The following is a 27215-nucleotide window of genomic DNA, read 5'->3' as shown; positions in this document are numbered from 1 at the left end:
ATGCTACAGCATACAATGACATTCTAGATGATTCTGTGCTTCCAACTTCGTGGAAACAGTTTGGGGAAGGCCTTTTCCTGTTTCAGCACGACTAAGCCCCCGTGCACAAAGCGAGGTCCATACAGACATGGTGTGTCGAGATCGATGTGGAAGAACTAGACTGGCCTGCACAGAGCCCTAACCTCAACCCCATCGAACACCTTTAGGATGAATTGGAACGTCAACTGCGAGCCAGGCCTAATCGCGCAACTTCAGTGCCCAACCTCACTAATGCTCTTGTGGCTGAATAGAAGCAAGTCCCCGCAGCAATGTTCCAACATCTAGTGAAAAGCCTTCCCAGAAGTGAAGGCTGTTATAGTAGTAAAGGGGAGGGACCAACTCCATATTAATGCACCTGATTTTGGAATGAGATGTTTGACGAGCAGGTGTCCACACACTTGGTCATGTAGTGTAGCTCTGAATCCACAATATGGCAGAGGTTTAAAAGCCATAACACATAAGTTCTCTCAACAACAGTTTATGGTCAATAATATTAAAGGCTGCACTGAAATCTAACAGTACAGCTCCCACAATCTTCTTATTATCAATTTCTTTCAACAAATCATCAGTGATTTGTGTCAGTGAAGTACATGTAGAGTGCCCTCCTCTAAAAGCATGCCGAAAGTCTGTAGTGAATTTGTTTACAGAGAAATAGCATTGTATTTGGTCAAAACATTTTCCCAACAGTTTGCCAAGAGCTGGCAGCAAGCTGACAGGTTGGCTGTTAGAACCAGTAAAAGCCACTTTACCACTCTTGGGTAGTGGAATGACTTTGGCTTCCCTCCAGGCCTGAGGACAAAGACTTTCCTCCCGGTTCAGATTTAAGATATGACAGACAGGAGTGGCTGTAGAGTCAGTTACCATCCCCAGTAGCTTTCCCTCTAAGTTGTCAATGCCAAGAGGTTTGTCATTATTGATCGATAACAATACTTTTTCCACCTCTCCCCACAGCAGCTTTACAAAATTAAAACTACATTTTTTCTATCATTATTTGTTCTTAGAGAGAGAGAAATAGAGTGTGAGAGCGCTGATAGAGCTAAATGAGTGTGATGAATAGCTGGGTATCCAAACCCTAGCATCCTGGGGAAAAGCACCTTGTCCCTTCCCCTTCTTCTCCTCTCCCACCCGGCCTGCTGTGAATGGCTGAGTAGCACCCCACTAGCCTGGGGCAGGGTGCAGGGGTGGCGCAGGGAGGAGAAACCAGATCAGTATTCTGAATACAGCAGTGCTAGCCCCCAAAACAAAGTTGGACATTGGCAGCCTCAAAATCCCAATTTCAGCTCTGTGCGCCAGTGCTCACAAACACAACCGGACGCGCGCGCGACACACAACACCATCTCTCTCCGTTTCTTTCTCCTTCTCTGTCATCATCTCTCTCTGTTGGTCCCTCTTATCTGTTTCTCTCAATCTGTCTCTTTCTCGTTCTGCTTCTCTTGCTCTCTGTCTGTCTCTCCCTCTCTTTCTCTCCTACTCCCTCTTTCAGCCTCCATCTCTCACTCTGTCTCTTATTGATGGGACAATAAAATCTTCTCACATATCAATTATGGGACTAGAACGGTTTATTATTATTTTATTTTTCCTCTCATATTGGTTGTCAAATGGAGCCAGTGAAGCAGATGGAACAAAATACTACTGTATTCACTATGGTTCTGGCTCTCCTGAGTCTCTGTGCTGACCTGGTAGTGAAGCAGATGGAGCCAGATACTACAGCATTCACTATGGTTCTGGTTCTCCTGAGTCTCTGTGCTGCCCTGGTAGTGAAGCAGATGGAACAAAATACTACTGTATTCACGATGGTTCTGGCTCTCCTGAGTCTCTGTGCTGACCTGGTAGTGAAGCAGATGGAACAAAATACTACTGTATTCACGATGGTTCTGGCTCTCCTGAGTCTCTGTGCTGACCTGGTAGTGAAGCAGATGGAACCAGATACTACAGCATTCACGATGGTTCTGGTTCTCCTGAGTCTCTGTGCTGACCTGGTAGTGAAGCAGATGGAGCCAGATACTACAGCATTCACTATGGTTCTGGTTCTCCTGAGTCTCTGTGCTGCCCTGGTAGTGAAGCAGATGGAACAAAATACTACTGTATTCACGATGGTTCTGGCTCTCCTGAGTCTCTGTGCTGACCTGGCATCCTATCCTCCTCCACTGATCCAGTCTTCAGGTTTTGGATCAGCAACAACTTACACAGCTTTACTGTTAGCTTGGTGTGGTACTGGGGACTCCAGACATGACTGACTTCGTAGTGTGTACTGTTAGCTTGGTGTGGTACTGGGGACTCCAGACATGACTGACTTCGTAGTGTGTACTGTTAGCTTGGTGTGGTACTGGGGACTCCAGACATGACTGACTTCGTAGTGTGTACTGTTAGCTTGGTGTGGTTTGTCAAGACTGTACTTACCTGGAACCGGACCTCCTGGTTAACCCTCTGGGAGCCGTCCTCGCTGCCCGGGTGGGAGACCATCGACAGGCGCTTCATTTCAGCAGTAGCCCGGTCTCTCAGGTACTCTAGCCTCCGTGGCCGGCCCAGCTGTAGGGACAGGAGGGCCTGGAGCTGGGCACGCTCAATAGAACCCAGCAGGATCATCGACTCTGAGGGGGGGGGGGGGCGAGGGAGGAAGAGCGAGAGGGGAGTGAGGGGCAGCATGGAAGACATGGATGGAGAGAAATATGAGACGAGAGAGAAAGTAAGGAGGGAGTGAGGTGGTGAAGAGAGGACAGAGATGATGGGATGAAAGGTAGAGGAGAGAGACAGATGAGAATAAAAGAAGAGGGATGATGGAAGAGAAGAGAAATTGAGAGAGGGGCCAGGAGATTAGAGTGAGAGGGGAGGGGGAGGACAGAGTGGGAAGATGGGATGGAGGAGAGGAGAAAAGGTATTTTAGAACAGTAGTTAATGTGCAGACTGCAGGGGACTCCTAACACATGTTGCTGCATTGTGAGTGATGTAACTGAGAACAGCCAGGCGTCTGTGTACACAACAGGAGGTGTGTGTGTATGAGGGGCTGTGTGTGTTTGTTTAAAATAATTGCCCCAGTTAATTGCTTTGGCATCGATGCACAATTACAACAGACTTGGCATACAATATAAGAATATATAACTTGAATATGTGTGTGGGGAACTTTTATTTGACTGAAAATGTTCTGTGGTGTCTATAATGTGTGTGTGTGTTTGTGGGTGTCTGTGTGTCTCACCACTGGACTCGAGCAGGGCTAGGGTCTTGAGGTGTCCGGCCAGCAGTACATCATGCAGGTCTCTGTAGCAGCAGTTGAGGGTGATGTACATCACATCCCTGATCATGATGTCCTCCACACGAATATTATACTTCCTGAAGGACGATAGGAGAGCAATGTTGTGCTGATATTTTGAATGACTTGGCCAAAGCTTTTGATACGGTCGACCATTCCATTGTTGTTGCCCGGCTAAGGAGTATTGGTGTCTCTGTGGGGTCTTTGACCTGGTTTACTAACTACCTCTCTTAAAGAGTGCAGTGTATAAAGGCAGAACATCTGCTGTCTCCAAGGGAGTACCCCAAAGCTCGATCCTAGGCCCCACGCTCTTCTCAATTTACATCAACAACATAGCTCAGGCAGTAGGAAGCTCTCTCATCCATTTACAGTGCCTTTGGAAACTATTCAGAACTCTGACTTTTTCCAACTGTTGTTGCGTTACAGCCTTATTTTAAAATTGATTAACTAGTTTTTTCCCCTTCATCAATCTACACACAAAACCCCATAAGGACACAGCAAAATCAGGTTTTTAGACATTTTTGCTAATTTATAAAAAATAAAATATCACATTTACATAGGTATTCAGAACCTTTACTCATTACTTTGTTAAAATCACCTTTGGTAGTGATTACAGCACTGAGTCTTCTTGGGTAGGACGCTACAAGGTTGGCACATCTGTATTTCTCCCATTCTTCTCTGCAGATCCTCTCAAGTTCTGTCAGGTTGGATGGGGAGCATTGCTGCACAGCTATTTTCAGGTCTCTCCAGAGATGTTCGATCAGGTTCAAGTCCGGGCTCTGGCTGGGCCACTCAAGGACATTCAGAGACTTGTCCCGAAGCCACTCCTGCATTGTCTTGGCTGTGTGCTTAGGGTTGTTGTCCTGTTGCAATGTGAACCTTTGTCCCAGTCTGAGGCCTTGAGCGTTCTGGAGTAGGTTTTCATCAAGGATCTCTCCGTACTTTGCTCCGTTCATATTTCCTCGATCCTGACTAGTCTCCCAGTCCCTGCCTCTGAAAATCATCCCCACAGCATGATGCTACCACTACCATGATTCACCGTAGGAATTGTTCCAAGTTTCCTCCAGACGTGACGCTTGGCATTCCGGCCGAAGAGTTCAATCTTGGTTTCATCAGACCAGAGAATCTTGTTTCTCATGGTCTGAGTGTCCTTTAGGTGCCAGACTGACCATTGGGTTCCTGGTCACCTTCCTGACCAAGGCCCTTCTCCCAGGAGATCAGCTCTAAGAGTCTTGGTGGTTCTAAACTTCTTCCATTTAAGAATGATGGAGTGTTCTTGGGAACCTTCAATGATGCAGAGATTTTTTGGTACCCTTTTCCCAGATCTGTGCCTCGACACAATCTTGTCTCGGAGCACTACGGACAATTTCTTCGACCTCATGGCTGGGTTTTTACTCAGACATGCACTGTCAACTGTGGGACCTTATATAGACAGGTGTGTGCCTTTCCAAGTCATGTCGAATCAATTGAATTTACCACAGGTGGACTCTAATCAAGTTGTAGAAACATCAAGGATGATCAATGGAAACAGGATGCTCTTGAGCTCAGTTTCGAGTCTCATAGCAATGGGTCTGAATACTTATGTAAATACGTTTTTTGAATCAATTTTAGAATAAGGCTGTAACGTAAAAATATGTGGAAGAAGTCAAGGGGTCTGAATAGTGTTTATGCAGATGTTACAGTCTAATACTCAGCTGGGGCCTCCCCGGAGTTTGTGTTAAACGCTCTATAACAAAGCTTTCTTAGTGTCCAACAAGCTTTTTCTGTCCTTACCCTTGTTCGGAACACCTCCAAAACGAAGGTCATGTGGTTTGGTAAGAAGAATGCCCCTCTCCCTACCGGTGTGATTAATACCTCTGAGGGTTTAGAGCTTGAGGCAGTCACCTCATACCAGTACTTGGGAGTATGACTAGACGGTGCACTGTCCTTCTCCTAGCACATATCCAAGCTGCAGGTTAAAGTTAAATCTACACTTGGTTTCCTCTATCGTAATCGCTCCTCTTTCACCCCAGCTGCCAAACTAACCTTGATTCAGATGACCATCCTACCATGCTAGATTACGGAGACGTAATTTATAGATCAGCAGGTAAGGGTGCTCTTGAGCGGCTAGATGTTCTTTACCATTTGGCCATCAGATTTGCCATCAATGCTCCTTTTAGGACACATCACTGCACGCTATACTCTTCTGTAAACTGGTCATCTCTGTATACCCACTGGTTGATGCTTATTTATAAAACCTCTTAGGCCTCATTCCCCCCTATCTGAGATACCTACTGCAGCCCTCATCCTCCACATACAACACCCGTTCTGCCAGTCACATTCTGTTAAAGGTCCCCAAAGCAATCTAGAAGAAAAAAGAAACGCACACCTATGTAGGCGAGGTGCTGGCTAGCGGAGTAGAAAACTAGAAAATAAAGGAGAGCCGCACACTCTAGGAGCTCAGATGCAAAAATATTTAATTACCAACGTTTCGACAGGCAAGCTGTCTTCATCAGGGTACAATCACAGACACTGCGGGATGACTCGTTTATATATAGTGTCAAGACACACAGGTGTCTGTAATCATGGCCAACAGTGGCCTAATATCATTGGTTAATTACTCATATTAAAACGGCATAGAATGAGCAACATACAATTAATACAAATGGATAACATACGATCATAGACTCACTAAAGGCCACACAAGCCTACAAACAACCACAATGGCAAAGTCACAACAATCACAAGAATGGCTTCAGATCAAAGTCCACATTAAGACCGAAGGGAGCAAGGGTCTTTAAATTAAATATCCAAGCAGCCTCTCGTCTTAACAATAAATTATCAAGGTCACCCCCTCTCCTAGGGAGGGTGACATGTTCGATGCCAATATAACGCAAAGATGAAATCGAGTGGCCTGCCTCCAAAAAGTGGGCCGCAACTGGGTAGGTCAAGTTTTTGCACCTAATGGTGCTACGATGCTCTGAGATACGTACTTTTAATTCACGCTTTGTTTTACCCACATAATTTTTACCACAAGGACAAGTTATGAGATAAATAACTGCCTTAGTGGAGCACGTAATAACACCTTTGATTGGGATCGATGTCCCTGTTTGTGGATGTTTGAAGGATCTGCATTTATAAGTGCCATTGCATTGGGCACAGCCATTACACTTATAATTACCATCCAATAGGGGCGCAAATAGACGTTGTTCAGGAATATCTTGGGGGGTTAAATCAGAGTGTACCAATTGGTCTCGGAGATTTCTGCCCCGCGAAAATACGACCAAGGGAAGGTCAGAAAACACATTACCGAGACTATCATCGGATTTAAGAATATGCCAATGTTTGTGAACGATTCCCTTAATTTGTTCAGAGCGCTTTGAATAGCGGGTAGTTAAAATGCAAGAATGCGTCTTTTTGCGAGACTGCCCTTGAAAAAGGTCATGTCTCGTTTTGTTTTGAATTTTCTCAATGGCATTATTAATCTGATCATTTTTGTACCCCCTCTCCTTGAACTTTCTTTGCGTCTCAGCCATATTTCTGTCGAAATCTGATTGTTTTTTGCAAATTCTTTTGATTCGACAGAATTGGCTGTAGGGCAAACTATTTTTCAAGGGAAGTGGGTGACAACTGTCAGCCCTCAACAAACTGTTACGATCAGTAGGTTTCCTGTAAAGATCAGTGTATAGAACATTATTTTCACACAAGATCAGAAGATCAAGAAAACTGATTTGACGTGTATCAGATTGCATAGTAAATCTCAAATGTTCAGAACAGGAGTTAAGAAAATCATGGAACGCCTGGAGCTGTTTTACATCACCCCTCCATAGAACAAAAATATCATCAATATACCGTTTCCAGATAATGATGTTAGGCAAGAAAACATTTTTGAGAGGATTGAAAATAGACTGTTTCTCCATGTAACCAACATACAAATTAGCATAGTTAGGAGCCATGGGGGATCCCATAGCAGTACCCTTCGTCTGAATAAAGAAATCATTTAGAAACATGAAATAGTTGTGTGTAAGTACTATTTCAGCCAATGTTATAATGCATTCACTGGAAGGTAGTTTATTGGGGTCACGTTGCAGAAGAAAATGTTCCATAGCTTCAATACCGCCCTCGTGAGGAATATTAGTGTATAACGACTCAACATCAAAAGTAACTAACAATGTGTTCTCAGGGAGAGGATCAAGAGATTCTATGATAGAGATCATACTGCTGGTGTCCTTTACAAAGGAGGGGAGCTGTTCTGCGAGTGGTCTAATAAAAAAGTCAACAAAAGTAGAAAGAGGGGCCGTTACTGCATCAATGCCCGCTACAATAGGGCGCCCTGGAGGTTTAGTAACATTCTTATGTAATTTCGGCAAAGTATAAAAAGTGGCAATTTTTGGGTGTTGAATAGCCAAAAAGTCATGTTCTTTTTTGGTTATCTGACCACAACCTAAATACCCATCTAGGACAGTTAAGATAGTATTCTGAAATTGAGAAGTGGGATCACTTCTGAGTTTCTTGTAAAAGGTGTTATCAAGCAGCTGTCTGTGACACTCATTTACATAAGCTGCCCTATCCATAAGTACAACCGACCCACCCTTGTCAGCAGGACGAATAAGGACTGAGGTATCGGATTGTAAATCAAGCAACGCGTGTTTTTCATCCTTATGTAAATTGTGGAAAGATTTGGACTCCTGTTTGTTCTTAAGGAGTTGCGCAACATCTTTTTCAACAAGTCTCGATAGAGTGATTGCGATTGGTAGGAGGTATAAAATAACTCTTGCCTCTAAAAGGAGTCAGAGTATGTGCAGGTGAGCAATATACAGGTTCAATAGAAATATCAGGATCAGGGGAGCTAAAGTATTCCCCAAAGCACACACATCCCTGGGCCGCTTGTCTTTTCAGTTTGCTGCAGCTAGTGACTGGAACGAGTTGCAACAAACACTCAAACTAGACACTTTTATCTCCATGTCTTCATTCAAAGACTCAATCATGGACACTCTTACTGACACTTGTGGCTGCTTCGCGTGACGTATTGTTGTCTCTACCTTTTTGCCCTTTGTGCTGTTGTCTGTGCCCAATAATGTTTGTACCATGTTTTGTGCTGATACCATGTTGTGCTGGTGCCATGTTGTGTTGCTACCATGTTGTTGTCATGTTGTGTTGTTACCATGCCATGTATTGCTGCCATGCTGTGTTGTCGTCTTAGGTCTATCTTTATGTAGTTTTGTCTCTCTTGTAGTGATGTGTGTTTTGTCCTACATATTTATTTTTAACCCCAGCTCCCGTCTCCGCAGAAGGCCTTTTGCCTTTTGGTAGGCCGTCATTGTAAATAAGAATTAGTTCTAAACTGACTTGCTTAGTTAAATAAAGGTAAAAAAACTAAAAAACTGAGGGATGACGAGGAGAGGAGTGTAAGAGAGGGAGGGTGTATTAGCACCACCTATACAGTCAGTCAGTGACAACTATTAGAAAATGGGAGTAAATAGTTAAGCCTAAAAAAATATATATATGTATCTGTCAATTCCTCTGTCCTTTCAGATGTGACTTTGGAACTACATCCTAGTCAGTCCTGGACTTATAGCTACAGAGGTAAGGTTGCATCCATTATAGTCGTACTGTATAGGAGGTGACTGAGTCAGAGAGAGAAGGTCCTGCCTCAGCATATTTGTGGTTCTACCCTGGCCAAACTGTACCCTAGACAGGTTTTCTTCCTTCCTTCCTGCCAGACAGGCTGAGCGTGCCAACCTCCAACACGACAGCAGCACTAGTTTCCGCTGCAAAGTCCTGCCTGTACCAACACAGACGCAGGCCAACCCTCTATACGATCTAAAACCCATATACCTGTACTGCCCCGTTTCTGTACACCAATACAATAACCCCTTCTGTAGCTTTAAACCAGGGGTTTTAGTCCCGCGGACTAAAACCATCCCAAAAATGTGTTTCATTCAGGAATTCTGTTCACTAACTATTCCCACGAATTCAAACAATTAATATGTGATCAAGGTATGAAATTAATCAAATACAATCTCTTTTTGGGCTTAGTTGTGGTCAATTTCTAGTCTCTCTCTCATATATTTATGTAGCTGGAAATGAAATACCACTCTGGAGATGGATTTGTCAAAAGGGGATTCATGCCCCAACATGAAGCTTTGATTTTCTCAATGTGTGTGTATGTGAATAAGTGTGTTTCCCATGGAAAAGTGTGAATAAGTGTGTTTCCCATTCCTATGCCTGTTTGTGGGGGAGGTGGGATGGGTACCAGAATTAATAGGAGCACAAACAGCTTGGGGGCCACACTTCCTGCACTCTTTCATCCTACTCCCTGCCTCAAATGTACTTAGTGCTCGAGACAGATAGAGACAGAGAGAGAGAAGCCTTATGCATCATTACACCCATTTTCTGCTCTTTAGCCCTCCACCAGCAACAGCACACACACATTTTTACCATCGTTTTATAAAATCACAGAATGGTTTTAGGTTTTGTAAAAACACCTCTCCCCCAGGTAGATTTTTCCAGTGTTCAGACTAATGCCCGTTTCCACTGGCACTTAAAAGTAGGGCCAAATTTGAGTTGGTTCGAATGTAATTCTGAAATTCAAGCTGGGTCTGGGGAAACCCGGGCCAGCTCAGACCATTTTAACAACTGGTGCCAGATCAATTAAAATTTGGGCTGGTGACGCCGTTACTACGCAACCACCAACTAGCGCCTCTGGGCTGGTTGCTGTTAGCGAGCACATGGATAAGCAGTACTGCAGTAGTCAGATATGACAAGAATTACCACCATAGCTGGATCCTTCAGTCATTTTTGCACTACACAAACTTATGAGAACAGTCAGCCCTCGAATGTTTGCTACCAAACGTTAACTAGCAAATCAATCAAATTGATGTATAAAGCCCTTTTTACATCAGCAGGTGTCACAAAGTGCATATACAGCCTAAAACCCCCAGAGTTGAAACAAGCTAGTTAGCTAGCAGGATTTTTAGCTAGCCACATCATAACCAACCAAACCAGATGACAGGTTTGATATCTAGCTAGCTAATAGCCAATGACATGGCAAGCAAGGTAGGAATTAAGCTAGCTAGCTAGCCTGTTATGCTAGCAATGACGCTAACCGTTTAGCTAGCTGGCTAACTTTAGCAACAATCTTTGCTAAATACATGGCTCTGTCTCGTTGACAGGAGTATGGGGTAAGTTTAGTTACAGCATGGTGAGGGTAGCTAGCTAGCAATATTAGCGAAGCCAGCTGCACAGTCATGGTTACCTAGCAACATTTCTGGAGAAAGTGGAAACCCAATTCAAGCAAGCCCACCAAGGACAGCCCAACTCGGATTGACTTCAAAGTACCAATGGAAACGAGGCTTAAGAGGTGTGGTCATTAGAGAGTGTGGGTGGCTAGCCATTAGTTAACTTCTTATGGATAGGGGGCAGCATTTTCACGTTTGGATGAAAAGCGTGCCCAGCCTGCTACTCAGTCCCAGTTGCTAATATATGCATATCATTAGTGTCACGTTCTGACCATAGTTCTTTTGGTTTTGTTTTAGTGTGGTCAGGGCATGAGTTGGGTGGGTTATCTATATGTTGTGTTTCTATGTTGGGTTTGTTGTTTGGCCTAATATGGTTCTCAATCAGAGGCAGGTGTTTGTCATTGTCTCTGATTGGGAACCATATTTAGGTAGCTTGTTTTGTGTTGGGGTTTGTGGGTGGTTATCTTCTGTCTTTGTGTTCTCTGCACCAGATAGGACTGTTTCGGTTTTGCCACGTTTGTTATTTTGTATTTGTATAGTGTTCACGTTTATCGTCTTTTATTAAACATGTTGAACACGAACTACGCTGCGTCTTGGTCCGATCCCTGCTACACCTTCTCTTCAGACGAAGAGGAGGAAGGCTGTCGTTACAATTAGTAGATTTGGATAGAAAACACTCTGGCGTTTCTAAAACTGTTTGAATGATGTCTGTGAGTATAACAGAACTCATATGGCAGGCAAACACCTGAGAATAAATCCAACCAGGAAGTGGGAAATCTGAGGTTTGTAGTTTTTCAACTCATCGCTTATCGAATACACAGTGAGATATGGGTCATGTTGCACTTCCTAAGGCTTCCATTAGATGTCAACAGTCTTTAGAACCTTGTCTGATGCTTCGACTGAAGTGGGGCCGAATGAGAAAGGAATGAGTCAGAGGTCAGCCAGCAGCCACGAGCTGGTCACGCGCATTCACATGAGAGGTAGCTCCCGTTCCATTTGCTTTTCTGAAGACAAAGGAATTCTCCGGTTGGAACATTATTGACGATTTATGTTAAAAACATCCTAAAGATTAATTCTATACTTAGTTTGACATGAATCTACGACCTGTAATATAACTTTTTGGACTTTTCGTCCGTACTTTCCGCTGGACTTGCACGCACGTCGTGAGTTTGGATTTGTTTACCAAACGCGCTAACAAAAGGAGGTATTTGGACATAAATTATGAACTTTAAGGAACAAATCAAACATTTATTGTGGAACTGGGATTCCTGGGAGTGCATTCTGACGAAGATCATCAAAGGTAAGTGAATATTTATAATGCTATTTCTGACTTATGTTGACTCTAACATGGCGGATATCTTTTTGGCTTGATGGGTCTCTGAGCGCCGTACTCGGATTATTGCATGGTTTGCTTTTTCCGTCAAGTTTAAAAAAAATCTGACACAGCGGTTGCATTAAGGAGAAGCATATCTTTAAATCTGTGAATAACACTTATCTTTTATCAATGTTTATTATGAGTATTTCTGTGATTTGACGTGGCTCTGTGCAAATTCACGGGATGTTTTGGAGGCAAAGCCAAATTTAAACTGAGGTTTTTGGATATAAATATGAACTTGATCGAACAAAACATACATGTATTGTGTAACATGATGTCCCGGGAGTGTCATCTGATGAAGAATATCAAAGGTTAGTGATTCATTTTATCAATATTTCAGCTTTTTGTGACTCCTCTCTTTGGTTGGAAAATCGCTGTATGCTTTCTGTGACTAGTTGCTGACCTAACATAATGATTTGTTCTGCTTTTGCCGAAAAGCTTTTTTGAAATTGGACACTGTGGTTGGATTAACGAGAATTGTATCATTAAAATGGTGTCTAATACTTGTATGTTTGAGAAAATTGAATTATGAGATTTCTGTTGATTGAATTTGGCGCCCTGGAATTTCATTGGCCGCTAGCGGAACCCCAGTCCTAGACAGGTTAACAGAAACAGAACAGATACATTGCTTCAGTATTACAGGTTATAATGAATGTCAGCCGTACTCTAACAGGCCATTAATGATAGATGGACAGTGGAGGTGACAGGGCATTCTCACAACTTTGAGAATACTGGTCTACGCGGCCGTGTTTGTGTCAACTGCTGTCAGTGTGTACACTGCTGCACATTGTGTAACTACACGTTGTAACTCTGTGTAATATACATTTAAATGAGAAATTATGTAACAGCACAACTAAAAAAATATGACCTACACTTAGCTCACATGATGTCTAATGACGCACACACACACACAGTCCTGATACGCTCCGCCCCCAGTGATGAAATCAAAGCTTAGTGGGTGGTGTGAAGGAGAGCAAGAGGGAAGAGAGAGCGAGATAACGAGACAGAGGGCACAGAAGAACCAACCCATCAAGAGGTACCAACCCAACTTGTCCCCTCACTAGTCCCTTCAGTAGTCCTAAACACAGCAAGAAGGACCACTAGTCACCTCACTAGTCCCCAACCCAGCAAGAGGCACCACTAGTCCCCAAATCAGCAAAATAAACCACTTTTCCCTTCACTAGTCCCCAACCCAATGAGTAAGTAGTACTACAACAAGAGGAACCACTAATCCACTCACTCACCCCTTCACTAGTCCCCAAAACGTCAAGAGGAACACCAAGTCCCCTCACTAGTCCCTTCAGCAGTCCCAAAACACAGCAGGATGTACCACTAGTCCCCTCACTAATCCCCAACCCAGCAAGAGGATCCACTAGTTCCCTCACTCCACCCTTCAATAGTCCCCAACCCAGCAAGAGGAAACACTAGTACCATCACTAGTCCCCAATCCAGCAAGAGGAACCACTAGTACCATCACTAGTCCCCAACCCAGCAAGAGGAAACACTAGTACCATCACTAGTCCCCAATCCAGCAAGAGGAACCACTAGTACCATCACTAGTCCCCAATCCAGCAAGAGGAACCACTAGTCTCCTCACTAGTCCCCAACCCAGCAAGAGGAAACACTAGTCTCCTCACTAGTCCCCAACCCAGCAAGAGGAAACACTAGTCTCCTCACTAGTCCCCAACCCAGCAAGAGGACCCACTAGTCTCCTCACTAGTCCCCAACCCAGCAAGAGGACCCACTAGCCCCCAACCCAGCAAGAGGACCCACTAGTCTCCTCACTAGTCCCCAACCCAGCAAGAGGACCCAAGAGAGATTTAAAGAGAATGAGAAAAAGACAGAAAGAAAGGGTATAAATAGAAGTACAAATAAAGAGCGGAGAAAGAGGGGGATAGATGTGTAGTCCTACATACTCGTGGTGTCCCCAGCCCAGCTCAGGGAGGTAAGGTAGTTTCTTGATCCTGATGATGGAGTCATATAGCGAGGGCTGGAGGGACTGGGCCACGGCGTTGGCCAGTATCACCGCTATCATCACCGGCAGGATGTGGCTGATCTGACCCGTCAGCTCAAACACAATGACCGCCGTCGATACCGTGTGGGTCACCGCTCCAGACAGGGCCGCCGCACCTGGGAGGAGAGGGGAGAGGAAGAGGAGGAGGAGAAGAGTAGAGGAGGGAATGGGTACAGATGAAGGTTGAGGTTACTGTCCATTGACATGACTAAAGTAGTAAAAGCAATATCAGTGTAATCATACTTCTCTTCAACTCAACTCTATACTGAACCTTCTGGAGCAACAAAGTGAGGAGGGAGATGGGGGAGGGATGAGAGGGAGGGAGGATGGTGAGATGACAGCACCTCAAAGATAAAAAAGTAAAATCTTTTTAAACTTGTTCAATATTTTTGAACCGTTATTGAATAAAGAAAAATAAATGAATGGAAATAATGAGAGAAAGAAGGAGGAGTGGAGAGAGTGAGAGGGAAGGTTGAGTATTCTTAACTTCATTAGGATGGAGGGAGGAAGGAGAGAGCGAGAGAACGAAGGTAAATCTAGCCATGCTGAGATGAAAGAAGGCTCATCAGAGAGAGAGAGAGCGAGAGAAAGAGAAAGCTGAGTTAAAGGTGAGTGAACAACATCAGCACCCATTAGACACAAAACACAGATGACATCAACCCCAACACTGAACAACAGCATAATAAACACAACAGTCAACAACAATGCTAACAGCAATATCCCTCATAGCAACAGCATTAAGACACATCTTGCCAAAGGGGACAGACATGTTTTTGTCTGACAAAAAATGGCTTCATATTACTACTGCAGCGCCTTATTGAATCTGGCTTTTTATGTCCTAAAAGTTACAATAATGGTGTCTAGTTGTGTCTAGTTTCTACAGTAACTCACCCACGACGGCGTACCCTCCTGGCACTATGGGGTAGATGGTGCCATCAGAGTGGATGCCATCAGGGAACCAGGCGGCCATGCTCTCCCCGACCAGACGGCCAAAAGCTGCCCCTAGAACACACACACACACATTGTTAATGAGAGAGTAACATATTGTTACACAGACACTCACAAGACTGAATAGCATATCCGCAGGGTTAACATTATTGTTGAAACACACAAGTTGTTAATGAGAGAGTAACATATTGGTACACAGACACTCACAAGACTGAATAGCATATCCACAGGGTTAACATTATTGTTGAAACACACAAGTTGTTAATGAGAGAGTAACATATTGTTACACAGACACTCACAAGACTGAATAGCATATCCGCAGGGTTAACATTATTGTTGAAACACACAAGTTGTTAATGAGAGAGTAACATATTGGTACACAGACACTCACAAGACTGAATAGCATATCCGCAGGGTTAACATTAATGTTGAAACACACAAGTTGTTAATGAGAGAGTAACATATTGTTACACAGACACTCACAAGACTGAATAGCATATCCGCAGGGTTAACATTAATGTTGAAACACACAAGTTGTTAATGAGAGAGTAACATATTGTTACACAGACACTCACAAGACTGAATAGCATATCCGCAGGGTTAACATTATTGTTGAAACACACACATTCGCACACAATTCTTACCAATGACGAAGACAGGCATGAAGGCTCCACAGGGCACAGGGATGGTGGTAGCCAGAGCAGACATCCAGAACTGAGACAGATACACAGGCTCAGAGTCAGAGGGAACAGTGTGGCATTTCAGTCAGCCAACAGGACAATCCTCTATTTAACTCAGCTGCTCTGACTTCTGATCAGTACTGTCTTTTATTCTGTACTATGACAGAAAATACTCCATTGTGATAGGCTCATCTCTTCCAAAACGTGAACTGGCTAACACAGATCCCCATCGGGGTGAGATTGAACTGTCACACACTGACTTAATTTGATGGGTAATGAGCAGAGCAAGCTGATTGGAGGATGCAGCCGCAGCCGATGACGAAAGAGATGGGTAATTAGAGGAGAATGTTACCGGTGCTAGGCTTGGGCCAAATACCGTATAATATGGAAAAAGCCACGGGATGGTTTTTCTTTTAAGTTTTTCAATAAATTTGAATATTTGTAGCTACTTGTGTAATACGTTGGGAGATAAAGCAGACTGGGTTCTTCATTTCACCTGTCACATTATGAAGCTTACCATAGCTCTCCAGACAAATTAAGCCAGTCACATGTTTGTTTGTAAATAGCACAAAGGGAGAGAGCGGTAGCGTTCTATATGTATCAGCGAGTCTCTGTCGTGTGGCACACATGAGGTGATGAAGTTACCCTTGTATTTGCCTGTCTTTGCAATTAGTTTGTTCGTTTTTGGTCGTTAGCATTTTGCTAATAGCGTCAATGTGATTTTGCTATTACTTGTGCTAATTTTGTTAGCATTCAGGTAATAGACGCCCAATGGGCTTTTTGTGTGTTTTTAGCGTCCCATTGTGTGCTATGCCGGTAATACCGTAAATACCGTATGGCAGAGGAACGGTATGACTGTATGAAAATCTGGATACTGACCAAGCCTAGTCACCAGTGACTCACACACACACACTGTACAAATACACTGCATGTCAAACTAGCAACACGCACACCTTTCCAATAGCCACATACCCACACATGCAAACACCCCTACAAAACTTTCACACAAGCCGAAGAGAGCTTTAAATAGACCTCTTAATTACACTAATCTCCCTCTCTCCTTCTCCATTTCCCCCATCCCATCTTTCCTTCTTTATTTCTCTCCCTCTTTCTCCCTCCCTCTCTCTCTAGTTAGCAGTAACTAAGCCCAGCTGCCAGTGTGATCTAATGGATCTTTGTCAGTAACTCTACACCCTACGCTGCTTTCACACCCACACACACACACACACTGGGGATTTCTGCGTCACTCACACACACACCTGTGAATGCTACTGGGGATTACTGCGTCATACAAACACCTGTGAATGTCATTGGGGATTACTGCGTCACACGCGTATATGTGTCATGGCACAAATACACACGCCAGGAGTCATTGATTGAAAATGGAGCATGGCAGAGAAGAATGAGAGTGGCGGGCTGCCATTTTACACGAAACGCATGACACACACACGTAATAGCCTGACCTAATTACTATTATGATGTTAATTATATACAGTACCAGTCAAAAGTTTGGACACACCTACTCATTCAAGTGTTTTTCTTTACTTTGCCTATTATCTACATTGTAGAATAATAGTGAAGACAACAAAACTATGAAATAACACATATCAAATCATGTAGTAACTAAAAAAAGTGTTCAACAAATCAAAATATATTTTATATTCGAGATTCTTCTAAGTAAGCCACCTTTTGCCTTGATGGGTGGCTACTTTGAAGAACCTCAAATATAAAATAGATTTTGATTTGTTGAACACTAAGTTACTACATGATTCCATATGTGTTATTTCATAGTATTTCCACCGATCCTCCACCAAATTTCACAGTGGGTGCGAGACACTGTGGCTTGTAGGCCTCTCCAGATCTCGCATCCACTGTGAAATTTGGTGGAGGATCGGTGATGATCTGGGGGTGCTTCAGCAAGGCTGGAATCAGACAGATTTGTCTTTGTGAAGGACACATGAATCAAGCCACGTACAAGGTTGTCCTGGAAGAAAACTTGCTTCCTTCTGCTCTGATAATGTTACCCAACTCTGAGGATTGGTTTTTCCAGCAGGACAATGCTCCATGCCACACAGCCAGGTCAATCAAGGTGTGGATGGAGGACCACCATATCAAGACCCTGTCATGGCCAGGCCAATCTCCAGACCTGAACCCCATTGAAAACCTCTGGAATGTGATCAAGAGGAAGACGGATGGTCACAAGCCATCAAACAAAGCCGAGCTGCTTGAATTTTTGCGCCAGGACTGGCATAGAGTCACCCAACACCAATGTGAAAGACTGGTGGAGAGCATACCTAGACACAAGAAAGCTGTGATTGAAAAATCAGGGTTATTCCACCAAATATTGATTTCTGAACTCTTCCTAAGTTATAACATTAGTATTGTGTTGTTTAAAAATGAATATGAACTTATTTTCTTTGCATTTTTCGAGGTCTGACAACACCGATATTGATATTTTGACCCGTTGTCATTTTCTGCAAATAAATGCTCTACATGACAATATTTTTATTTGGAATTTGGGAGAAATGTTGTTAGTAGTTTATAGAAGAAAAAAAAAATCATTTTACCCAAACACATACAGTTGAAGTCGGAAGTTTATATACACTTAGGTTGGTGTCATTAAAACTCGTTTTTCAACCACTCCACAAATTTCTTGTTAACAAATTATAGTTCTGGCAAGTAGGTTAGGACATCTACTTTGTGCATGACAAGTCACTTTTCCAACAATTGTTTACAGACAGATTATTTCACTTATAATTCACTGTATCACAATTCCAGTGGGTCAGAAGTTACAATACACTAAGTTGACTGTGCCTTTAAACAGCTTGGAAAATTCCCAAAAATCATGTCATGGCTTTAGAAGCTTCTGATAAGGCTAATTGACATCATTTGAGCCAATTGGAGGTGTACCTGTGGATGTATTTCAAGACCTACCTTCAAACCCAATGCCTCTTTGCTTGACATCATGGGAAAATCAAAAGAAATCAGCCAAGACCTCAGAAAAAAAATTGTAGACCTCCACAAGTCTGGTTCATCCTTGGGAGCAATTTCCAAATGCCTGAAGGTACCACGTCCATCTATACAAACAATAGTACGCAAGTATAAACACCATGGGACCACGCAGCCGTCATACCACTCAGGAAGGAGACGCGTTCTGTCTTCTAGAGATGAACGTACTTTGGTGCGAAAAGTGCAAATCAATCCCAGAACAACAGCAAAGGACCTTGTGAAGATGCTGAAGAAAACAGGTACAAAAGTATCTACATCCACAGTAAAAACGAGGCCTATATCGACATAACCTGAAAGGCCGTTCAGCAAGGAAAAAGCCACTGCTCCAAAACCCCCATAAAAATGCCAGACTACAGTTTGCAACTGCACATGGGGACAAAGATCGTACTTCTTGGAGAAATGTCCTCCGGTCTGATGAAACAAAAATAGAACTGTTAGGCCATAATGACCATTATTATGTTTGGAGGAAAAAGGGGGAGGCTTGCAAGCCGACGAACACCATCCCAACCGTGAAGGACGGGGCTGGCAGCATCATGTTGTGGGGGTGCTTTGCTGCAGGAGGGACTGGTGCACCTCACAAAATAGATGGCGTCATGAGGAAAGAGATTTATGTAGATATATTGAAGTAACATCTCAAGAAATCAGTCAAGAAGTTAATGCTTGATCGCAAATGGGTCTCCCAAATGAATAATGACCCCAAGCATACTTCCAAAGTTGTGGCAAAATGGCTTAAGGACAAGGTATTGCAGTAGCCATCACAAAGCCCTGAATTCAATCCTATAGAAAATTTGTGGGCAGAACTGAAAAAGCATGTGCGAGCAACGAGGCCTACAAACTTGACTCAGTTACACCAGCTCTGTCAGGAGGAATGGGCCAAAATTCACCCAACTTATTGTGGGAAGCTTGTGGAAGGCTACCTGAAACGTTTGACCCAAGTTAAACAATTTAAAGGCAATGCTACCAAATACTAATTGAGTGTATGTAAACTTCTGACACACTGGGAATGTGATGAAATAAGTAAATAAATAATAAATAAATAAATAATTCTCTACTATTATTCTGACATTTCACATTCTTAAAATAAAAAGTGGTGATCCTAACTGACCTAAGACAGGGAATCTTTACTGGAATTAAATGTCAGGAATTGTGAAAAACTGAGGTTAAATGTATTTGGCTAAGGTGTTATGTACACTTCCGACTTCAACTGTACCTATAAATAGTAAAACCAGAGATACTGATAATTTTGCAGTGGCCTCTTAATTTTTTCCAGCGCTGTATATATAAATAAAAGGAGACAGAGTTGATGGCCGCCGTTTTACAGGCTCCAAACCAATTGTGCTATTTTGTGTGTTTTTTTGCATTGTTTGTAACTTACTTTGTACATAATGTGGATGCTACCATCTAATATGACCGAAAAAAGCTTCTGGATATCAGAACAGAAAAAAAAAATGGATGAGATCCGTTCCAGAGTATCCGACAAACGGGACATTAAAAACTTTAATATCTTATGTTTCACCGACTCGTGGCTAAACGACGACACAGATAATATACAGTTGGCCGGGTTTTCTCTGCAGTTGCAGGACAGAACAGCCACGTCCAGTAAGACGAGGGGTGGTGGTGTGTTTATCAATAACAGCTGGTGAGCGATGTCTAATATTAAGGAAGTCCTGAGGTATGGTACCTCATGATAAGCTGTAGACCATACTATCTACCAAGAGAGTTTTCATCTATATTTTTCGTAGCCATCTATTTACCACCACAAACCGATGCTGGCACCAAGACGACACTCAACGAGCTGTATAAGGCCATAAGCAAACAAGAAAATGCTCATCCAGAAGCGGCTCTCCTAGTGGCCACGGACTTTAATGCAGGCAAACTTAAATCTGTTTTACCTCATTTCTACCAGCCTGACACATGTTCAACCAGAGGAAAAAAATACTCTAGACCACCTTTACTCCACTCACAGATGCATACAAAGCTCTCCCTTGCGCTCCATTTGGCAAATCTGACCATAATTCTATCCTCCTGATTCCTGCTTACAAGCAAAAACTAAAGCTGGAAGTACTCTCCCTCGCTCTCCATTTGGCAAATCTGACCATAATTCTATCCTCCTGATTCCGGCTTACAAGCAAAAACTAAAGCTGGAAGTACTCTCCCTCGCCCTCCATTTGGCAAATCTAACCATAATTCTACCCTACTGATTCCTGCTTACGAGCAAAAACTAAAGCAAGAAGTAGCAGTGACTCGCTCAATACGGAAGTGGTAATATGACGGATGCTACGCTACAGGACTGTTTTGCTAGCCCAGACTGGAAAATGTTCCGTGATTCATCCAATGGCATTGAGGTGGTTACCAACTCAGTCAAGGGCTTCATCAATAAGTGCGTCGATGCCGTTGTCCCCACAGTGACTGTACATACATATCCCAACCAGAAGCCATGGATTACAGGCAACATCCGCACCGAGCTAATCTAGATGATTATAAGAAATCCCGCTATGACCTCAGACGAACCATCAAACAGGAAAAGATTCAATACAGGACTAAGATTGAATCCTACTACACCGGCTCTGACGCTCGACGGATGTGGCAGATTTTGCTAAATATTACGTACTACAAAAGGGAAACACAGCCGCAAGCTGCCCAGTGACGCAATCCTACCAGACGGGCTAAATGCCTTTTATGCTCGCTTCGAGGCAAGCAACACTGAAGCATGCTTGAGAGCACCAGCTGTTCCAGACGACTGTGTGATCACGCTCTCTGTAGCCGATGCGAGCAAGACCTTTAAACAGGTCAACATTCACAAAGCTGCGGAGCCAGACAGATTAGCAGGAAGTGTTCTCAGAGCAAGTGGGGACCAACTGGCAAGTGTCTTCACTGACATTTTCAACGTCTCCCTGCCCGAGTATAATACCTACATGTTTCAAGCAGACCACCATAGTCCCTGTGCCGAAGAAAGCAAAGGTAACCAGCCTAAATGACTACCGCCCCGTAGCACTCATGGCAGAAGCCATGAAGTGCTTTGAAATGCTGGTCATGGCTCACAATAACACCATCATCCCGGAAAACCTAGACCCACTCCAATTCGCATACTGCCCCAACAGATTCACAGAACGCAATCTCTATTGTACTCCACACTGCCCTTTCCCACCTGGATTCTGGACTTCCTGAAAGGGCTGTCCCCAGGTGGTAAGGGCTGCCACGCTGATCCTAAACACGTGGACCCCTCAGGGGTGCACGTTTAGTCCCCTCCTGTACTCCCTGTTCACCCACGACTGCGTGGCCAAGCACGACTCCAACACCATCATTAAGTTTGATGATGACACAACTGCCTGATCACCGACAACGATGAGACAGCCTATAGGGAGGTCAGAGACCTGGCAGTGTGGTGCCAGGACAACAACCTAACCCTCAACGTAAGCAAGACAAAGGAGCTGATCGTGGTCTACAGGAAAAGGAGGGCTGAACACACCCCCATTCACATCGACGGTGCTGTAGTGGAGCAGGTTGAGAGTTAAGGTCCTTGGTGTTCACATCACCAACAAACTACCATGTTCCAAACACACCAAGACAGTCATGAAGAGGGCAAGACAACGACTATTCCCCCTTAGGAGACTGAAAATATTTGGCATGGATCCCCAGATCCTCAAAAAGTTCCACAGCTGCACCAGAGAGCATCCTGACCGGTAGCATTACCGCATTGTATGGCAACTGCTCGGCATCTGACCATAAGGCACTATTAGAGGGTAGTGCATACAGCCCAGTACATCCCTGCAGTCAAGCTTCCTGCCATCCAGGAGCTACATACTAGGCGGTGTCAGAGTAAGGCCCAAAAAATTGTGTGGTGGAAAACTATGTTTCTCTGTTGATACAGACCTTCCTTGTCTGTTCTAGTCATAAGACTGGGTGAAACCACAGTATGTGACATCCTGTTACTAAGTATCTACAGGATCCCAATGGAAACGTGCTGAGGAGAACAGAGAATAGCATGATTAGCAGTATCATCATCTAATCATTCAGACTATACCCGGTGTCAACAGATAGTTATGAAACTAGTGATTATCGTCTCTTTGCACCATGTACCCACCCATTGTTTCCACACATCTGCTAACGGTGCAATAGATAAGGAGGTTGTACTTTTCAATAAAAGCTGAGACCCAACTTTGTTCGTGGGGCTCTTAGCTCTGCACCATTGAGTGATTGTTAACACCTGTTGTATTTGGCGCATGTGACAAATACAATTTGATTTGAATTACCATGCACCATGATGGAAAATGTTCTGATCAACAGTTGGCAAGAACGCCAAAGTAACTTCTCCAAAAGGTGCTCCATGAGAACACATGGTCTGGCTAGGCAAACCTCAACAAGGGAGAGGGGTTAAGGAATCTGGAAACTCATAACATTGGCTTAAGGTTATTATAGAGGTATGAACAGAGTGTGTGTGTGTATGTGTGTGTGTAGAGAATGGTAGAGCAAAACATTTTTACAAAATAAAGAGTGTCTGTGAGTGTGTATTTGTGTGTACTGCATTTGTGTTACTTCTATAAGACACACACACAGCATTACAGAGCAGACAGATCACAGATGACCTACCTGTAAGTCAATCTACTTATTCAGTTTAAGGTTACAGGGTTCCCTAGAAATGAATAATCTTACCTAACAGTAACACAACTCTTCCAACAATATTCTTTTTCACCTCCCTCCCACCCTCCTCCTAGCCCCCAGTTCCTCTCTAGCCCCCCGTTCCTCCCTAGCCCCCCGTTCCTCCCTAGCCCCCCGTTCCTCTCTAGCCCCCCGTTCCTCTCTAGCCCCCCGTTCCTCTCTAGCCCCCCGTTCCTCCCTAGCCCCCCGTTCCTCCCTAGCCCCACGTTCCTCCCTAGCCCCCCGTTCCTCCCTAGCCCCCCGTTCCTCCCTAGCCCCCCGTTCCTCCCTAGCCCCCCGTTCCTCCCTAGCCCCACGTTCCTCCCTAGCCCCACGTTCCTCCCTAGCCCCCCGTTCCTCTCTAGCCCCCCGTTCCTCCCTAGCCCCCCGTTCCTCCCTAGCCCCCCGTTCCTCCCTAGCCCCACGTTCCTCCCTAGCCCCACGTTCCTCTCTAGCCCCCCGTTCCTCTCTAGCCCCCCGTTCCTCTCTAGCCCCCCGTTCCTCCCTAGCCCCACATTCCTCTCTAGCCCCACATTCCTCTCTAGCCCCACGTTCCTCCCTAGCCCCACGTTCCTCCCTAGCCCCACGTTCCTCCCTAGCCCCACGTTCCTCCCTAGCCCCACGTTCCTCCCTAGCCCCACGTTCCTCTCTAGCCCCACGTTCCTCTCTAGCCCCACGTTCCTCTCTAGCCCCACGTTCCTCTCTAGCCCCACGTTCCTCTCTCTCTCTCGTTTCTAATGAGAAGAGAGGAGACCTGGCTTGGTTTCTGTCGACTGCCGTGTTTGATATAAAATTATTATTTGGAAGTGGTAAGCTCTACTTCTCTAGTAATTAGTCCCCTCTGTCTTACAGGAACACACGCGGGCGCACACACACACACACAGGTGAGATGCAAATAATGTTGGCAGCGTGTAATGACATCACTTCCCCTTCAGCGGCAGTTACTAGGACAGCAGGCAGGGCAGCTATTCCCATGGTGACTGGCAGTGGTGAAGTTGACTTCCTGCCCAGTGACAGTCACCCTGGGTTCTTTCCTTCCTGTCACGGAGTTGCCTAAGTGATGCTCTTGCTGACTCACGCAGGTATGAGCAGACATACAGCTTCATTATTACTGTATCATCATGGCCTCCAAGCACTGTAGAATATCACCTACTATACCTCAGATATGACTTTCAGACCAGGGGAACCTTGGGATGCTGTAAGAGGGGACTTCAACTACCAAACACGCACAATCACACACACGCAAACAAACAACGTTATCCCAAGTCACAGAATCCCTGAATACTGACCTTCTGTGCCAGAACCAATAACCTTTACAGAATTACCGCAGAAGGTGGTCATAAAATAGCTGATGCAATCATTGCAAAACAACAGAAACATCTACGCCATCAACATCCTACTGTAACATCCACCCTATCAACATCCTTCCTGTAACAGTCTACCGCATAGCAGCTTTAGTCCTCCCCTATTCCTCCTTCATACGTCACTTTTCCTAGTTTCTTTTGACTCTTGCATCCTCCAGGTCTCTAACGCTGTTCTCCTCTGTCATTTATCTTGCGCTCTTTCTCAGGCAAAAGCACAGACACAAAGTAAAAGTAAAAGCCACACAGGGCCACAGCTAAAGTTATATCTCCTGTAAAAGCGAGATGGAGGTTTCTATGGTAATGGAGCGGTTTATATAGGGAGCCAGGCAGAGCTGGAGAACACACACACTTCTTCCTGAGGGCTCACACCTGCTCCAGCATTCCCATACCGTATGTGAACAAGACGTCAGCTGAACCGTCATTGACAGTTCATTTTATCCCACAGAGAGGGGTGGGAGTGCTAGATGTGAGAGAGGGAGATAAAGGAGGGGAAAACAGGACTGAAGAGATAAGGAAGGGAACGAGGAAGAGAGCCGAGGGAGTAGAGGAGATGGACGGAAAAAAGAAATAGGGGAATCAGAGGGAAACAGACGTAGCAGAATAAAAAAAGAGGGGGAAATGACTGACAGAAAGAGAGAAGGAGAAAGAGGAGGGAGAGGGATGGGGAGGAAAGAGGGGTCAAGGGGAAAAGTTCTGACGCAGTAGCAGGGACATTTATACTCTATTTAATGTGTCAGTCATCAGAAGGGTGTGTGTGTGTCAGAACCAGAGGACAGTCTATCGCCAGGCCCCCTAGGGGCCTCCAAGGGCCCTACTCCTATTCCCACTCCAATTACTGGGCTGCCACCACCCTCCAACAGAGGGCTGGAGAAGGACTATAGGGGTCAAAAGGCTGTCTTAATGCAGTGTGCTAGCTAAAAATGGTCAGTCTGCTATAGGAAAGGCAGCCTATGAGTAATATCATATAGAGGAGAAAAACTATCCATTGAACGTCTGTCTGTTTAATAAAAACGTGGGCCATTTGCATAGCGAGGGAGAAACTACCATTCTGAGTTATTTAAATTACACAATGAAATTAGACATCATCCCAGCAGACACTTTGTGTGTGAGTTAGTGTGTGTGCGTCTAAGTTCTGTAAGACAGCAACTATGTGAAGTTGACTACGTATGCATGTAAGGCCAAAAATACTCCCTCTATTGAGGACAGTGGGCACACACACAAAGTTAGTGACAACGTCAAAAAATGGAGCAGAAATACTGTCCCATATACAGTAGCGGGCCACACACACACACACACACACACACACACACACACACACAGAGAGAGAGAAAGTTAGGATGACCAAGTTACACCCTTGGGAGTGACGTTGAAGGAACGGGGGGGGGGGGGGGGGGGGGGGGGGACAGCACCGTCAGAGGGGGGACAGTAAAGGTGTCTGATTTCAGGATGAGAAAGAAGAGGATGGAGAGGACAAGATGGACACACACCATCAATGAAAGACAGGATGAGGGACAGGGGTGAAGTGGAGAGAGAGAAAGAGAATTGGTTTGAGTGTAGCAGATTAATATAGAGTAGATTGGTCTCACTGTTCCACAAAGTATAATGACGTTTTCTTTTCTGATTTTGGGAGAGAGACAAAAGGCAAAAAAAAGAGAGCTAGGATGAGCAAGAAAGCAAAGGAGAGAAAGAGAGTGTATAGAGTATTTCTCTTTTATTACAGCAAGATCATCACACTCAATATCTAACGCTTATATAACTTTACTGCTCTAGCACTCCCCGCAGTCCCTCTACACACCCACACACTTTTGTCTCTCTCCATCCCTCTGTGGTTCCTCGCTATCCAGGGACTTTAACTGCATTACACACTTGGTTTACTCGACACACAGCCTATTTCCTCTCTCTCTCACATACACACGACACAGCGAGCAACAAGATTTACAACAGCAGTTCTGCGGTTCTCTTTTAAAAAGGGGACATTTCATTTGAGATGCTAGATGGAAGAACCTGGATAAACAAAGGTTACATAAAAACCTAATCAAATCCCAACAAAGGTAATAACGTGCTGCTTCACCTGCCCTCAATACACTGGGCTGGGTTTCAATACGCCATAAGCCTAGCCCTCATACAACACAGGGCTGGGACTCAATACTCCACAACAGCCTCCACTCCTTCCATTAAAATGACTGGACAGGATCCTGTCATATTACCTTCACCTGTCATGTCAGTGGGAAGGACGTTACTTCAGACTATTGAGACACGCCACATGTAGTAGGGAGGGAGTAAAGTAATAGGGAATTAAAAAAGAACTGGTGATTATAAAGAAGAGGAGAGATGAGAACAAAGTGGATGATGATGGTGTGCCTACCTTCATGACGATGAAGAGGACGAGGGTGACAAAGACGTTGACCTGGGGGTGATTCCAGGCCTGGGAGTTGCCGATGTAGTCAAACCCCTCAGCTATGCCCTGCTTGGCCCATGTCCGGTTGTCTAGCAACGTCACCAGGGACTCCTTCTGGGTCAGCTGCATGGGGGAAACAGGAAGTGACATTACAGTGCATTCGGAAAGTATTCAGACCCCTTCACTTTTTCAACATTTTGTTATGTTACAGCCCTATTCTAAAATGAATAAAATTGTTCTCACCCTTAACCTACGCCATAATGATTTTTTTTCTTTTATAGAT

The 27215-nt window shown here is 44.4% G+C and overlaps 1 protein-coding gene across 1 annotated transcript in view; it reads right to left on the bottom strand.

The window, feature by feature from the left end:
• The window catches only part of LOC120028476 (chloride channel protein 2-like), a 119013-nt gene that overhangs the window by 44368 nt on the left and 47430 nt on the right, over positions 1 to 27215 (bottom strand). Inside the window, exons 11-16 of the mRNA XM_038973681.1 lie at positions 26900 to 27055; positions 15488 to 15557; positions 14787 to 14897; positions 13798 to 14011; positions 3233 to 3366; positions 2440 to 2630 (exon numbers count right to left, since the gene is read on the bottom strand). Of these exons, the coding sequence (XP_038829609.1) occupies positions 2440 to 2630; positions 3233 to 3366; positions 13798 to 14011; positions 14787 to 14897; positions 15488 to 15557; positions 26900 to 27055 (876 nt within the window). The remainder of the gene's footprint in view (positions 1 to 2439; positions 2631 to 3232; positions 3367 to 13797; positions 14012 to 14786; positions 14898 to 15487; positions 15558 to 26899; positions 27056 to 27215) is intronic.

The sequence above is a fragment of the Salvelinus namaycush genome, chromosome 34 (genome assembly GCF_016432855.1).
Source record: "Salvelinus namaycush isolate Seneca chromosome 34, SaNama_1.0, whole genome shotgun sequence".
Lineage (NCBI taxonomy): Eukaryota > Metazoa > Chordata > Actinopteri > Salmoniformes > Salmonidae > Salvelinus > Salvelinus namaycush.
This window is presented reverse-complemented; position numbering and strand designations above follow the sequence as displayed.